The sequence below is a fragment of the Zootoca vivipara genome, chromosome 4 (assembly GCF_963506605.1).
Source record: "Zootoca vivipara chromosome 4, rZooViv1.1, whole genome shotgun sequence".
In the NCBI taxonomy this organism is placed as follows: Eukaryota; Metazoa; Chordata; class Lepidosauria; order Squamata; family Lacertidae; genus Zootoca; species Zootoca vivipara.
Window position 1 is genome coordinate 28678303 of NC_083279.1, and position 15089 is coordinate 28693391.

General features: G+C 40.8%; 1 protein-coding gene across 4 annotated transcripts in view; it reads right to left on the reverse strand.

Moving 5' to 3' along the window:
• NPAS2 (neuronal PAS domain protein 2) overlaps positions 1-15089 on the reverse strand; it is a 66911-nt gene that overhangs the window by 20449 nt on the left and 31373 nt on the right. For all 4 annotated transcript variants that reach the window (XM_060273440.1, XM_035116145.2, XM_035116141.2 and 1 more), the window contains exons 7-13: positions 13695-13808; positions 8910-9028; positions 7498-7580; positions 5966-6072; positions 4250-4397; positions 2444-2525; positions 275-416 (exon numbers count right to left, since the gene is read on the reverse strand). In XM_060273440.1, coding sequence (XP_060129423.1) covers positions 275-416; positions 2444-2525; positions 4250-4397; positions 5966-6072; positions 7498-7580; positions 8910-9028; positions 13695-13808 — 795 coding nt within the window. The remainder of the gene's footprint in view (positions 1-274; positions 417-2443; positions 2526-4249; positions 4398-5965; positions 6073-7497; positions 7581-8909; positions 9029-13694; positions 13809-15089) is intronic.

Consider the following 15089-nt stretch of genomic DNA (forward strand, 5'->3'; position numbering starts at 1 on the left):
GAGCAGGTGGGAGTTGCTGTTGTAACCCGCTCTGAAATTGCACTCAAATAACTAGTAGGTAATAAATGTTTCAAATAAGACAAAGCCCTGTTGTGTTAGAATTATCCTTTATGTTGGTCATGATCCATGTGTGCAGGCCTGCGTTACTCTTTCCATACCATTCCAGCTTATACTGGCAGTATAACAGTATCAAATTCTCATTTTCAAAGTAGCATCTGCATAGAGACCACATCTGAAGGGCAGTATACAAATTTAATAAATAATAATAACTTACATGCTGTGTCAGGCAAGGATGTAGGCAAAGATTTGTGTGAACCCTGAGAGGATACAGAAAGAGTCTGACTGGTGTTGAGGATTGACGTGCCTAATTCAAGTGCGTTAAAGTGCTGTTGAGGATCCAGTTCTGATCCACTGTCCTTAAAAAACAAGACAGACATTGTAAATGTTTTTGAAAGTTTTGAACTTACAAATGAGTTTGGTTATAAAATCATTTGGGTTTATTAAGAGGGAGAAGTCTTTTTTTGGTATTAGCTATGCGCAGCACAACCCTATATATACGCTTACTCAGAAGTAAGCGGTGTTGTGTTCGATGGGAACGACTCCCTATAAATTCCCAGGGAGAATCAACTGTTCATTGGGACAGAATACTGCCACCAGGTTTCTCTGCTTCTGAAAGAATTGCACTGGCTGCCAATTAGCTACCAGGCTAAATTGAAAGGTGCTGTTACTGGTGTACAATGCCCTATGCAGCTTGGAACAAGGATACATAAAAGATTGCCTCAACCTGTGCTGGACAGCATTGCATAGATGCAATTTCATCAGGTGGTCTGTTCCGCACAATGTCTGAATCATGCCTTTAATGTGGCAGCACCTGGACTTTGGAACTTCCTGCTGTTACGTATCACCCAAGTCTCTTGCCTATTCTCTTTTCAGAGCCTACTGAAGACCTTCGTTTCCCCACAAGCCTTTTGTGTGGAGTTGCTTATCCAAGTACTGGATTTGAAATTGTTTTGAGTGTATCTTTTAGGATTTTATGTCTTCATTGTTAATTGATTTGAGATTGTTTCATGTGAAGTGATTCATAAATTGAAATAATAATAATAATAATAATAATAATAATAATACAGTCATACCTCATGCTACCTCCGCTGTGGGTTACATCTTTTCAAGTTACAGATGCACTGAACCCAGAAGTCCCAGAACGGGTTACTTTCAGGTTCAGTGCACGCGCATGCGCAGAAGCGCTAAATCGTGCTTTGCGCATGCGCAGAAGCGTCAAATTGCGTCACACGCATGCGCAGACGCGGTGCTTCAGGGTGCAGCCTTTTCATGTTGCGAACGGGCCTCCGGAACGGATCCCGTTTGCAACCAGAAGTACCACTATAATAATAATAATAATAATAATAATAATAATAATAATAATAATAATAATAATGTGTGTCTAGAATTGCAGTTTTAACTCCATGTACCACATGTTTAAAGTGCACCCATTTTTTACAGTCTTCAGTATGCAATGCAGCGTTTAACGTCACATCTAGCCTGGCCTTTTGTATCCACGTTTCTGAGCAACAGAAGCTTCAAGTAGTTTTCTGTAAGATACTCATAAAAGACTCAGTTATTAACTTCATTAAGCAGTGAAAATCACAAGAACTCAGTCCTTAGATGCAGCTCCTGTATAATCTGCTTTAATAGGCAGGAAGCTATGTACCCAGGAATGAGCCCAGGCCAATCCCCAGAGAACTTCAAAAGAAATTATTCTTAATTCCTGTCTTATAATGCATTTGCTTTTCATTGCCCGCTTCTTCCTATATGCTCTAGTATCAAATTCACACATTCTTTCAGTTTTATACTCAACCATGAGATTATGTGGGCAGGGGGTTTGCTTGTCTGTCACCTACTGTGATTGGTCCTTCAGAAATCAAAAGAGGTATGCATTTACTCAACTGCAGGCTTTGTATTGACACAGGGATTGGAAAAAAAATTGCATAAGAACACCACATGCAACTAATCAAGAACACCCTCAACATAAATCAGGTGGAAAGAAGGCTTATCTGAGATTACTCATCGCCTTATAAACTAAGGGACAGTGAACCTAGCAGGCAGTGACCATGGTGAGGAACAGGCAATGGAAGACATAAAGAAAACCCCAGGTTCATCTATGTGGGACAATATTAGTGGTCCCACATTACCATCTGAACACAGTAGCTAAAGTCACCATGTCTCTTACCCTTTACATTAAAAAAGTTATTCCCTTTCAGAGGCACATGATTGTCCCAAAGGTCATAATGGACATCTCTTATTTTGCATGCTACCATTCCCTCATTTCTGCAATAGTATTCTGGAAAATAGAATGGGAATGTATTCCCAACCGTGTCTTACTCCATTACGTTAAGTGAAAACAGGAAAGAAAAAAAACCCTCTGAAAACAGCCATTTTAACCTACCTTTAGTACTGAAGAGATTATCTCTGAAGGTGCATTTTCCAAAATCATATTCCGTCGCCTTTCCACTCGAACATCTGCATAACTAAACATTATTATTTTCTGTGGAGATCTACATTCCATTCTACTATTCTGAAAGCACTAATGCAACTGGCAGTTTATTACATGATTAACTCCAGAAATTATTTGCAGTTAAAATCCACAGGTCATAAAATCCAAATGTGTATAATAATGTAATGGATTTACATTTTATTTTTACCCAGTTTTCAAAAGAAAAAGAAAACATTATCTGTAATATAATTACTTGAGGCTAGGTTCCATGGCTTTACACATACTTCATACATACTGTAAACATGCAAAAAAAAAAAAAAACCCAACCCACCACGTATTTGCAACCTTGTATACAATTTTGGTACATGTACTCATGTTTAGCCTTGTCCCTACCACACCCCAAGTACAGGTTAGCAACTGCAGAAAGGCTGATGTATAATGCATGAAATTGTTCTACCTCCCAAATTAGCAGGTATATGATTGTAATCAGAGTATTTCTCTGGAGTCCAATTAGCATGCCAATACAGTGCAGAATTAATGTTTGTAACAAAATATTGGGCTGTTTCCAGCAAAGTCATCTTGTCTGCACAAAGTTTTCTGCTTGCAACTGAACTTCCCCTCTGTCTCCACTTCCCACGTCCATCCTTGAACAGATTTGGAGGGTGCACAGCGGGGAGAAAACCCAATTTTCAAGCAGAATTCCCTGCATGAAAGGGACAATCTGGCTGGATAACAATTGATTGTATCGTAAAGCATATGCCTTATTCCCAGACAAGAGTGTTCATCAATGAAGCAAGTACCTCAGCAAGATGGCCTTAATCTAACTACAGTGGTACCTTGGTTCCCGAATTAATCCGTTCCAGAAGTCTGTTCGACTCACGAAATGGTTTGAAAACTAAGGCACAGCTTCTGATTGGCTGCAGGAGCTTCCTACACTCAATCAGAAGCCGCGGAAGCCACGTTAGATGTATGGCTTCCGGAAAACGTTCGCAAACCGAACACCCATGTGTTGGGGAGCTGATTTGTTCATGAGCCAAGTCATTCGACTACCAAGGTACCACTATACTCCCTGTGACCCATGAGTTATTTTAGTCCATTGCAGCATAGCTGCCAAGTTATCCCTTTTTTACAGGGATTTTCCCTTATGCTGAATAGGCTTCCTCGCAAGAAAAGCGAAAACTTGGCAGCTATGCCATTGCAGCCAGCATGCTCAAAATTTAAATTAATTGCTACAGAACCAAAAACTAGGGCCCTGATGAATTATACATTTCCTCAAAGACTACATTAACACATGCAAGAAATGTTGTGGGGGCTGCTTGCAATGCAACTATATGCAGATTTCTCCGTGGAGCAAGACATTTGTGTGACATTATCTCGCGAGGTGGCACTGGCAATGTTCATCTTTGCAGACTAAGAAAAAGATGAGGGTTGCATGCTACAAAGTTGACCAATCAACCCACTGGTCAGCTTCACACCATCTTTGCCGTAGCAAGGTTGTGTTATATATGCAGTCACCTCACAAACGTCTTCATATGTGGGATTTAGACGGTAGAAGGAATGAGTTTATTCTTGCACTGAGCTCATTGAAAAATTCCCCCTAGCTCATAACATATTGGATGTTCCTTTTCCATGTGACAGGAAAATAAGGCGCAGTGGTTGTTCTATGTGTGTCTCTTAACCAAGCTTTTATTTGCTCTTGTCCTGCAATGAGGACTCTACCAATCAGCACAACAGCAACATCACTCAATTTCTCCATACCTCACTACCGTGTGGGTGCATACGATGAATTCTGGTTTGGAGTTCCACTGGTGATAGGTGATATAATAATGTGTTTGCAGCCAGATCCACTGCTGTCCTTTGGTGAGAAACCGGTAGCAGCAAGACTTCCCTTTGCCAAACTGCATCACTATTTGTGGACACAAAAAATTGCACACTGCATCAAAGATTTCAGGATCTGAAAAACGTCCTTTCAAAAAATGACATCAGACACCACTGATGGTTTATTCAGACAGGACTGAAATGTCTTATTAATAAAAGAAGTTAATAAAAGAACATGATTTAATAAGACACTGAACTTTCTATGACAGCGTAGCTTAAATTAATTTAGCTGGACTCTCATGGACTCTCATCAGCACCATGTCTATGATCAAATATATTCAAGATATATTGGCTTGCCTTATCCCAGATTAATCTCATTTGACACCAATCAGTCATGATCTGACAGATGAACTTTGTATTCTGCACCAGAAAGCTGAAAATTAATTCTGAACAACGTCATTCATGTGAGCAGCAGGACAAGGTAAAGGGGCCCCTGACCATCAGGTCCAGTCGTGTCCGACTCTGGGGTTGCGGCGCTCATCTCGCTCTATAAGCTGAGGGAGCCAGCGTTTGTCCTCAAACAGCTTCCGGGTCATGTGGCCAGCATGACAAAGCTGCTTCTGGTGAACCAGAGCAGCGCACGGAAACGCCGTTTACCTTCCCACCGGAGCCGTCCCTATTTATCTACTTGCACTTTGATGTGCTTTCGAACTGCTAGGTGGGCAGGAGCAGGGACCAAGCAATGGGAGCTCACCCCGTTGCAGGGATTCAAACCATCGACCTTCTGATCAGCAAGCCCTAGACTCTGTGGTTTAACCCACAGCACCACCTGAGTCCCTTATACTTACAGGACACTTACAGACAAACACAACAGACATGGCAAGCAATATTAGATTTGGTTTGTGTTGAGTCGTTCGAGGTTTTAATTTAATGCTTCAGCTTCGCCTAATTAGCAGTTGTTGAGTAGTATTGGATATTTGTACTATTTTGACAACTCCGCCTCCCAATATTTCATATCCAATGAGGAATTAAGCAAGTCAATCCACATGAAGAATAAAATGTAGACAAATCAGTTTGCATTACACTAGCCTCAAATGACTACTTGCTAGCCTCAAATGACTACTTATTATTTATATTATTAGTATTATGTATTTATTTATATCCTGCCTTTTTCCCTGACAGGGACTCATAATACTCCCTGAACTCTGTAATATGGGCATTTAAGTGTTAAATTAAAGGTAGAGGTTAAGGCCCTCCATATATTGTTGGATTCCAACCCCCATCAGCCCTAGCCAATCATCAAATATGGCGGATACTGGGTAGTCCACCAAGATCTGGAAGTCCACATCTTACCCATCTCTGCTGTAAATCTTAACCAAAAATGAATATACCGGTAATTCACTAACAGGTTTACTAGTATCACCAGCAGGCTCTCTCTCTCTCTCTCTCTCTCTCTCTCTCTCTCTCTCTCTCTCTCTCTCTCTCTCTGTGTGTGTGTGTGTGTGTGTGTGTGGAAAAGGAGGGGGAGCTCCATTGCTAAAACCAATGGTATAGTTGTGTTGGATGCAACCCAATGTCTTCAGATTTTTATTCCTATCTTTGCTATCACACAGAAACAAACTGAATTCCCATTACTGTAGGTAATGTCATACTCACAGTGTTCATGGCACCGTGCCAAGAGCTGTAGGTCATCTATATGGTAGTAATCATATCCAGAAGTTCCCAGCACTTCAAAAGGCAAATATCCTATAATTGGTGGTGCTCTGTATCATGGCAAAATGCAAATGATTTTATTAAACCACTGAAAATATCATCATCAGTGCTCAACTTTTCTTCTCTCTGCCCACCCCAAAAACTCTGGAAGTTACTCCACCTAGGCACTAAAGCAGTCAATAAGCAGGGCAACAGACTATTCGGGACTTCTTCGTATTGCTGGAACTCAGCAGGGAGGGAAAACCTCTTGTGCACAACTCACCATTTTTAAAATAAAGTGCTTAAAATAAATGAAGGAAAGCAGAAAGGTAGAACAAAAGGTAGAAATAAAGCAGGAAGATTTACACAAGTTCACTCTGTAGAGCGAAAGGGACAGGTTAATTCACAACTGTGCACAGTATGTTGACAGGCCTCCAAATATGTCTCTCAGCGATAGGAAAAAATATCCTGCATATGTTGTTGGTTTTTAAGTCACTGGTTTAGATTGAGATGTCATGTAGCAATAAAAACTTCCAAGCACTGCTACAGTGGCTTGGGGAAAATGTTGCAATGAGTTTTTAAAGTGTTTCTGCCTTTAAAAGGTAAAAGGCAAAGGACCCCTGACAGTTAAGTCCAGTCGCAGACGACTCTGGGGTTGCGGCACCCATCTCGCTTTACAGGCCGAGGGAGCCGGCGTTTGTCCGCAGACAGTTTTTCCGGGTCATGTGGCCAGCATGAATAATCCGCTTCTGGCGAAACCAGAGCAGCACATGGAAATGGCGTTTACCTTCCCGCCAGAGCGGTACCTATTTATCTACTTGCACTTGACGTGCTTTTGAACTGCTAGGTTGGCAGGAGCTGGAACCAAACAACGGGAGCTCACCCCATCACGGCGATTCGATCCGCTGACCTTCTGATCGGCAAGCCCAACAGGCTCAGTGGTTTAGACCACAGTGCCACCCGCGTCCCTTGTTTCTACCTTAAAACCCATTAAAGCAAGATAACTCTTCATAATTGTAACAGGCGTAAATGGTAACCCCCAAAATAGGTGAAACTAACCACGTTTACCACAGATGTATGGACAGAGAGATGCATGCTACTGCACCGTAACAACGGAAACATGAAGACAGAAGATGACAGTATTTTTTTCCTTTAATATTATGTCTTTTTTGCCCCGGTCTGCATTTTGTTGTTTGTTGAATCTGTTAGTTTAAATATATTATTGGGAGAGATCCAGCACAACTATATGGAACACATTTTGGGGGCACGCAGAAGGCTGGATGGTGCAGAAGCCACACTGTGCAATCAGGCAGATGTTGTCATATGTCACCCATTGCATAAATATATTGTGTGTGAATCATTTTCACACTTTCGAACACTGCCCCGTAATCCTCTGATGAAGGACAATTACGTAACTTCAAATAAATACAATAAATAAACAGTAGTAAATCGTCTAAGCAAACATCAAGTATAGTCGTCTTCTTTTTTTAACCAACCTGTGATCCAGAAACAAAAATTTCCATTCCAAACTGTGTCTTGAACTGAATTCCTCTAAAGGTTCTTCAGCGATGCACATTTCCTGTATTAGAATAAAATTCTGAGTGACTGTAGTACCTTTATCGCCATTTAATTTGCTTTTTTAATTAAATGTTAGCGAACATTTAATAAAATAAATAAAAAAATATATTAAATATCTCTGTCTAATAGCTAAATATCAACTCCATCCAGTTTATTAGTCTTAACTGGTGCTGGGCTACTTCTTCTGGACCTAATGACAAAATAGATTAAATGTTTACATTCCTAATATAGTTCAGCCTGGATAGCTCAGTTAGTAAGAGCATGGTGCTGATAACACCAAGGTTGTAGGTTCAATCCCTGTATGGGACAGCTGCATATTCGTGTGTTGCAGGGGGTTGGACTAGTTGATCCTCAGGGTCCCTTCCAACTCTACATTTCTATTATTTGATTAATTGTTTTGGAAAAAATTATAGCTAGATGGATACTGATGAAGACCACCTCTTTCTGTTGAGTGGAGTCCACTCCAGCTAAAAAAAAAGTTTTTTAACTTACTTAACACAGAGTCTGACATTGTTGAGTCCCTAGACCCAGCAATTTTTGACATATATTTGGAGACTGAACACGAGGATGACAAATCCTATGATAAGCACTCCTAAACATTACTCCTGTGGCAGAGATCACTCTCCACAGGGAGGCTTGCTCTTGAAGTAATGTAACATGTGCACTGGCCCATTTTATTCCACTAAGAAAGCCCCTCAGATTGCTTTTGCAGACATGAGACAACAATTGCATTCCATCCCTAGTTCTGCATACACGGGCAGATGTTTTGGATAAGTATCAAATTGACCAGGATCAGATATCAGCTGACTTACTGGTGGGGTGGGGTGGTGGCGGCAATCTCAAAGAGATATTTCTGACAACTTCTTTACTTAGAACATTTATATCCTCCCTTTCTTCTGTCATGGAACTAAAGATGCTGTACAGGGGAATTTTCCAAGTAGCCTCCCATCCAGGCTCCAGCCCAACAATACCCGATTTTAGCTTCAGCAACGTGCCTGCATTATTATCTGCAAGATGCCTGCCGACAGTTGACTTGAAAAGCTGCATGCATTGCCTCACAGAGCCTCAACGTGCTCCCCTGCTGCTTTTTGTGCCGATTTACCTTCAGAAATATTGAACACCTTACCGACGACTATTCCGTTATACTAAGGTACCATGTATGTCCCTGCTCTGCAACCCATGGCTTTGGGAGAAGCCACCATATACGTAGAGAGGAGGCTCTGCCCACCCCTAAATGCCTTGTACACATTCATGAGTGGGAAGATAAGGGACTGAAAGAACTGATACGGCTACAAAGACTTTTAACAGACTCTACGACATACACACTTGCCTTTAGAAACTGAGGTGTTGCCAGTCGAACAGTAGCGACAAAGCAGACTTGTTTTCCTAGTGGTGTTCTGTAACCTCTTGGAACAGCACCATCAAAGCCATTACAAGCAGATATAGGCACTGGATAAGAAAAGTGCAAGACAAAGAGTTGTGCCTTTTAGTGTATTTAGCTCCCACTATTTTATACATATAGAAATGCGCCAATACTAGGTATCACTCAGAGAGGTATGTGTCTGGGCAATGCTTTTAAGGTTATGTATGTGTATATGTATATGTATGTATTGTTTTTAATGAATTAGCTGAATAAAAAAATGAATTCACAACTTAAAGTCAAACTACAGTGGTACCTCGACTTACGAACGATTCGACAACCGAATTTTTCAACTTACGAATGGGGCAAATGGCTGCACGCTTACAAATGTCTCGACATCCGAACGGAAACCGCGGCGGTTTTAGATAGGGTTTTTTTGACTTATAAATTTTTAGATGGGGTTGCTTCGACTTATGAATTTTTCCGTTTCCAATGCATTCCTATGCGAAATCGCGTTTCCAATGGCGCTTTACAACTTACGAATTTTTCAACCTACGAAAGTGCCTTCGGAACGGATTAAATTCGTAAGTCAAGGCACCACTGTAGAAAGGAAGCTGGAGGGTATTCAACTAATCTTTACTCAGTGTCGGCTTTCTGAAATTAATGGACCTAACGTATAGCCTTCGTTCATTCATTTCAATGGGTCTACTTTTGAGTGAACCTTAAGTTGACTACCCCCTCCCTGCCAATAAATTGTGTCTTTAAAAATTGGTCATTGCTGAACAGCAGTAAAGCAGATGGGCTGGAGAACGATGTCAAGTGAGAAGCAGTAGGTGGGAGGAGATGCTGAACCTCCTCAAGATGGATGGGAGGGGTTGGGATAGATAGAAGTAGCAAGAAGAGACAGAGATCACTACCCTGTTTCTCATATTTTAAGGCATCCCCATAAAATAAGCCATAGCAGGATTTTTAAGCATTCAAGGAATATAAGCCATACCCCGAAAATAAGACATAGTGATAGGAGCAGCAGCAATGCCGGCCATGGCAGGAGGAGGAGGAAAAAAATAAGACATCCCTTGAAAATAAGCCATAGTGTGTTTTTTTGAGGAAAAAATAAATATAAGACGTGTCTTATAATATGAGAAACACGGTATTCCCCTCAAACTCAGTCCCACCCACCCCCCTGGAAAATCTCTCCTAGCTTTATAGGTTTTCAGCACAGATTTGAACACAAATGTGTGACCATGGCATCTCATTCCACTCTCGGAGAAGCTTCCACTTCCCTATTAGCGAAATGTGGCACTTTCAGTGCTGTGGAATATGATTCTGTTTTTCCTGGCCTATCCAATTCTGGTTGATATTTCCTTCCTTTATTACAGACTAGCTGTGTGCAGATATATTTTCTGTCCTGCCCATGAGTATTGAAATATGCAATCTGCTACCTAGACTGAGTTGTACACTTCTGGAAAAAGCACAGCATGAGATTCTGGCTGCTAGCCTGAAACCAAAAGGTTATATATATAAAAAAACCCTAGAGGATACAGTTTTTAAAACACCGTTTTCATGTCAGAATTATATTCAATTTGTTTCCTCATTGAATTCAGCATCTATTTCATCAAATAACAGTACCTGTCTATTATTTCACGTCTTAATTCATTTTGCCATGTTCCTAAGACTGAAGAAAGAAGTCTCAACTCAGATAGATATCGCTTCTCATGCAGAAATGCATCTGCATAATGTGCCCATTTTCACCTGTGCATCACAAAGATGCTTTTAAACATTTATGTAATGGCTAAAAGGGGTTTCTGCATTGGTGCGTCTGATAAGATGGTCCTTTTATATTGGTAAATTCAGAGTCATATGAAACAAAAAAAAAGAATGCTTCACCACCAAAAAATTTTTTTAAAAAAAAACGCTGCTAGTTATATGGTCTGACACCAACCCTGCAGACTGTGGAATTGTGAGTTCTGACAAGCACAGTGTGAATACGATATGACCATTTGAGCTAATATCATCAACTTTTTAAATATTACTCCTGTAACTGCAAGGAGGGCTGGACAGAGGAATCCCAAGAGGATAGCAGAAGGGTGAGGCCCATAGAGCAGGAGGAGTGGGTAAGGGAGAAGGCAGAACTAGGAAGTCTACAGGTGACCCCCATGGCCAAGCAGCCACAGGAACCAGAACCACAACCAAGTGGACCAGCGGCGCCCGACCCAACAGCCCCGTCAAAAACCTCCAGAAACTCTTTGCAGATGGCGTCCACGTCTACGTGGGAGCTGGTGCGGTTCACCCCGGTAATGGCTAGTCCCAGTGGCCCAAAACACGCCAACTCCAGTAAGCTAATGTAGGGCCCCTTGACCACGATCATATTGCCGCAAAGCAGCCTTTTAGTCCATTCAGTAAGAATATTCTACTGTATGAACACACAGTGTTGGAGAAGTGGGGCAGGGATATGGAATATGATATTTACGGCACTTACGCTCTAACCCTATGACAGTCAGTTTTAATAAACCACGGCTCCTCAGTATGCCAAGGATCATTGTGAATTGGTTCTGGTTTACAAAACAATTGCCTCTGGCTATTTGAAAATTGCCTGGCATGTGTCTGTCTGCATACCTACCTCAAAAATTTTCTGAAGCAACTGGGATGTCCCAGACCACATATGCATACCTGTAACTTTCCTTCCTTAATTTTAAAATATTCTCTCAGTAATTGGTGGGTGCAAACTGCTAAGCACTAGAAAGAAGACAGAGTTATTTGGATTCAGATGTCTCCCTCTTCCTCTACCACTCTTTGTGTGTGTGTGTGTGTGTGTGTGTGTGTGTGTGTGTGTAAGGACCTTTCCATAGGTGTTGCCAATGAGAGATGCTGGTGCCAACACACATCTCCATTGTGAAGTTCATCCAATACCTACTGAACTGGCATGGGAATAAGGGTGCCTCTGGGTCATAAGGTGCTATCAGTTGCTCAATTACTACAGCTGGATTGTAAAGAATTGTACAGAGACAATAGGCAAGAAGAAGAAGGAAAATCGTGAAAGTGAGCAGCAGGGACAGCTCATCCTAATAGTAGCATGCCCTGTTAGGCTGCAATCCCCTACCTTTATAGCACCAGCTTCTTATGGCTACGCAAACATTATGCTAAAGAGAGGGAAATAACCATAAACTCTCCTAAAGCGCAGGTTAATAAGGAATTTTTGCAAAGTTAATCTAGCTTGCAGTAAAGAATACTTTGATAGGATGGAATTTTTCACTTGCTACGTAAACTATAACTGACCGAGACAAGGGACCGAATCCTGCAGAGTGTAGAACTTCCAACACTGCAATTCTATGTTTCTATGATGCCCATCGACAGAGGAGCTTAAACCATTCCTAACTGAATGCAGCAACATTTTTAATTCTCTCAATGGGCCTTTCTAGAGAATGCTAAGCCTCACCTTAGACTATGTGCTAACATTCATTTTCAGCGACATTAGAGAAATATCTCATGCAATGGAGTGCGCATTCAAGTGTGGAAAGGAAAGACTGGCTGTGGGGAAGAAAGATACGCTATTGCTGGCTTTTAAAAATGTGGCTAGCTGCATGCTCCAGCTTAAGATAAGGAGAATGAATAATTTCCAGGCATTGAAAAGAACCCCACCCCCACCGCAAATAAAGCTAAATAACATGGCTGAGCATTGCTGTGGTTCTGCAGTAACCAATATAGTGTCCTCCAGATGTTGAGTTCATCTCTCATCATCCCTGAGCACAGACCACGCTAGCTGGGGCTGATAGGACTTGTAGTCCCTCAACATTGGGAGGGCACCGTGTTGGCTATGTCTGCAGTGGATGGTCAGTTTTGCTGCTGTTTGGTGCAAGAAAATAAATCACTGGATAAGTGCTCCTGCACAGCGGCTACACGTGAACATGCAGCACCAAGAGAATTTTAAAATTAAACAACAACAACCAAAATGGCCCAGGTTGAGGGAATTGTGTTGCTCACCACTAGTTATAACACGGGTTATAACTAAGAAATGCCTCTGACACCTGCCCAACCACATTACTACACACAACACACTAGCAATTAATGTGCTATGTGGAAGGACTACAGTGGTGCCTCGACTTACGAATTGAATCCGTTCCCAAGGCACCTTCATAGGTCGAGAAATTGGTAAATCGAAAAGCGCCACTGGAAACGCGATTTCCCATAGGAATGCATTGGAAACGGAAAAATTCGTAAGTCGAAGCAACCCCATCTAAAAATTCGTAAGCCAAAAAAACCCTATCTAAAACCGCAGTGGTTTCCGTTTGGATGTTGAAAAAAATGTAAGCTCGCGGCCATTTGCCCCATTCGTAAGTCAAAAAATTCGGTTGTCAAGTCATTTGTAAGCCGAGGTACCACTGTACTTCGTTTTACTAGAATGAAAATGTTGCGACTATATTCCATGGAAATGTTACGTACTTGCAACAGGCAGATCTTGGATGGACCTTGCACAAGTAACCGTAAAACAGTCACATTCATTACACAAGAAAATGGATCAAGTGCTCTGGGTTTGCTTAGAACTGCAGCTTTGCAGTCCAGTCATTACCATATTTACTCATAAGTAAGTCCCACCTAGTTCAATGCAACTGGTTGCTGTCATTCTGTCTGAAATTGTTGGGAATGCGCATGTGCGCATGCACACATGCACGCACACACACATACACACAGAATGCTCAACCCCCTATATACACTTATTTAGTCACTGGTTATAGTTACAGAATAGCTGAGACTTACCATGACTGTAAGACAGAAAGTTCCCTACAAATTTTATATATTCGTATGTTGGAAATTCCTTTGGGTTCAGACTTCCCCTCAGAAGATGACAGCAAAATTCCAAATCTTCATCAGCTGGAAGTTTTAAAAATCACATGTCAAAAAAGACAAAATAAATACTATTTATAAACTAAACACAATGAGATTCACGTAATGAGGCAAATGGAAGAACTGCAATGAATTCAGCAATGCTGTCTGTGGTCACAAAGGCCCACAGTCTGCTGGAGGAATCCTTGCATAAACCTAGGCTGCTCAGAACTATAAATAGGTATTTCTCATGCATACTTAAAGCCAGGGATATAGTTTAACTCTTAATCCCATTTTTCAGTACCATTCCATGAAATAAATCACGCAATACTGTATATGTGATTGCAAGCAATCCAATGGAAAAAATCAACTTCACGCTGCAATTTTTATTGTCATCTCTTTTCCTTTTCCTGTACAACAACATTATTCTTTTTAAAAAATAAAATAAAAATAGAATTAAAACAGTTTCTTAAGGAAACAGTTTCTTAAGAAAACAGTTTCTTAAGAAAACAGCTGCCCTGGTACACTGCAGCAAAAAAGAAGAAGAGAGTCTAGTGATACCATGCATATGATGATGTAGATTGTAGAGTATGGAAGCTTATACCATTATAATTTTGTTAGTCTTTAAAACAGGTTAACCATAGATAGAATTTATTAAAATGAATCTATCTTATTAACTAGTAATCCCTGATCCTTCTCCCATGCCTGCCCTTTTAATAGTTCAAAGCACTGTGATTTTAAAACCAATATGCAAAGAATTCCACAAGTTCTCATGAGTAATAATAATAATTTATGAACAGATGACTACAACAGGATCTGATTAAAGTCTCCTTATACGTATATCCAACTAAAATATCAATTTTCCTTAAGATTCAACAATGTATTATTAAGATAGCTGCGAACAGTCCCATTTTTGAGTACAATAAGCACGATTATTATAGATTTTAAATTTTCTAGAAGAATAATTCTCTATGGACTGGTTCCCTTAGCTTCAAAATGAAAAATATAATGCTACATGAACTATCCTTTCCCAAAAACATATGTAATGTCAAATGCTCAGTAAAGTCTGGACATATGTAATGTCATTGCAAGCAAAGCATTCTTTAAAGTGTACTGTACAGATCGTTAAGAGATAAATAAATCTAAGAGCCAATGGATTGGATCCAACTAATATGTCAGGGCAAGGATTTATGCTTGTGCAACAGAACTTCCCCTCCTCTCCTCTCCCTGTGCAACCCCTACATCTGTTCTAGGGATTCCTGCAACAATCAACAGCAGATCTGAGCAGGGTGAGGGGCACACACTAGGGAGGGAGGAGGTGGGGAAAGT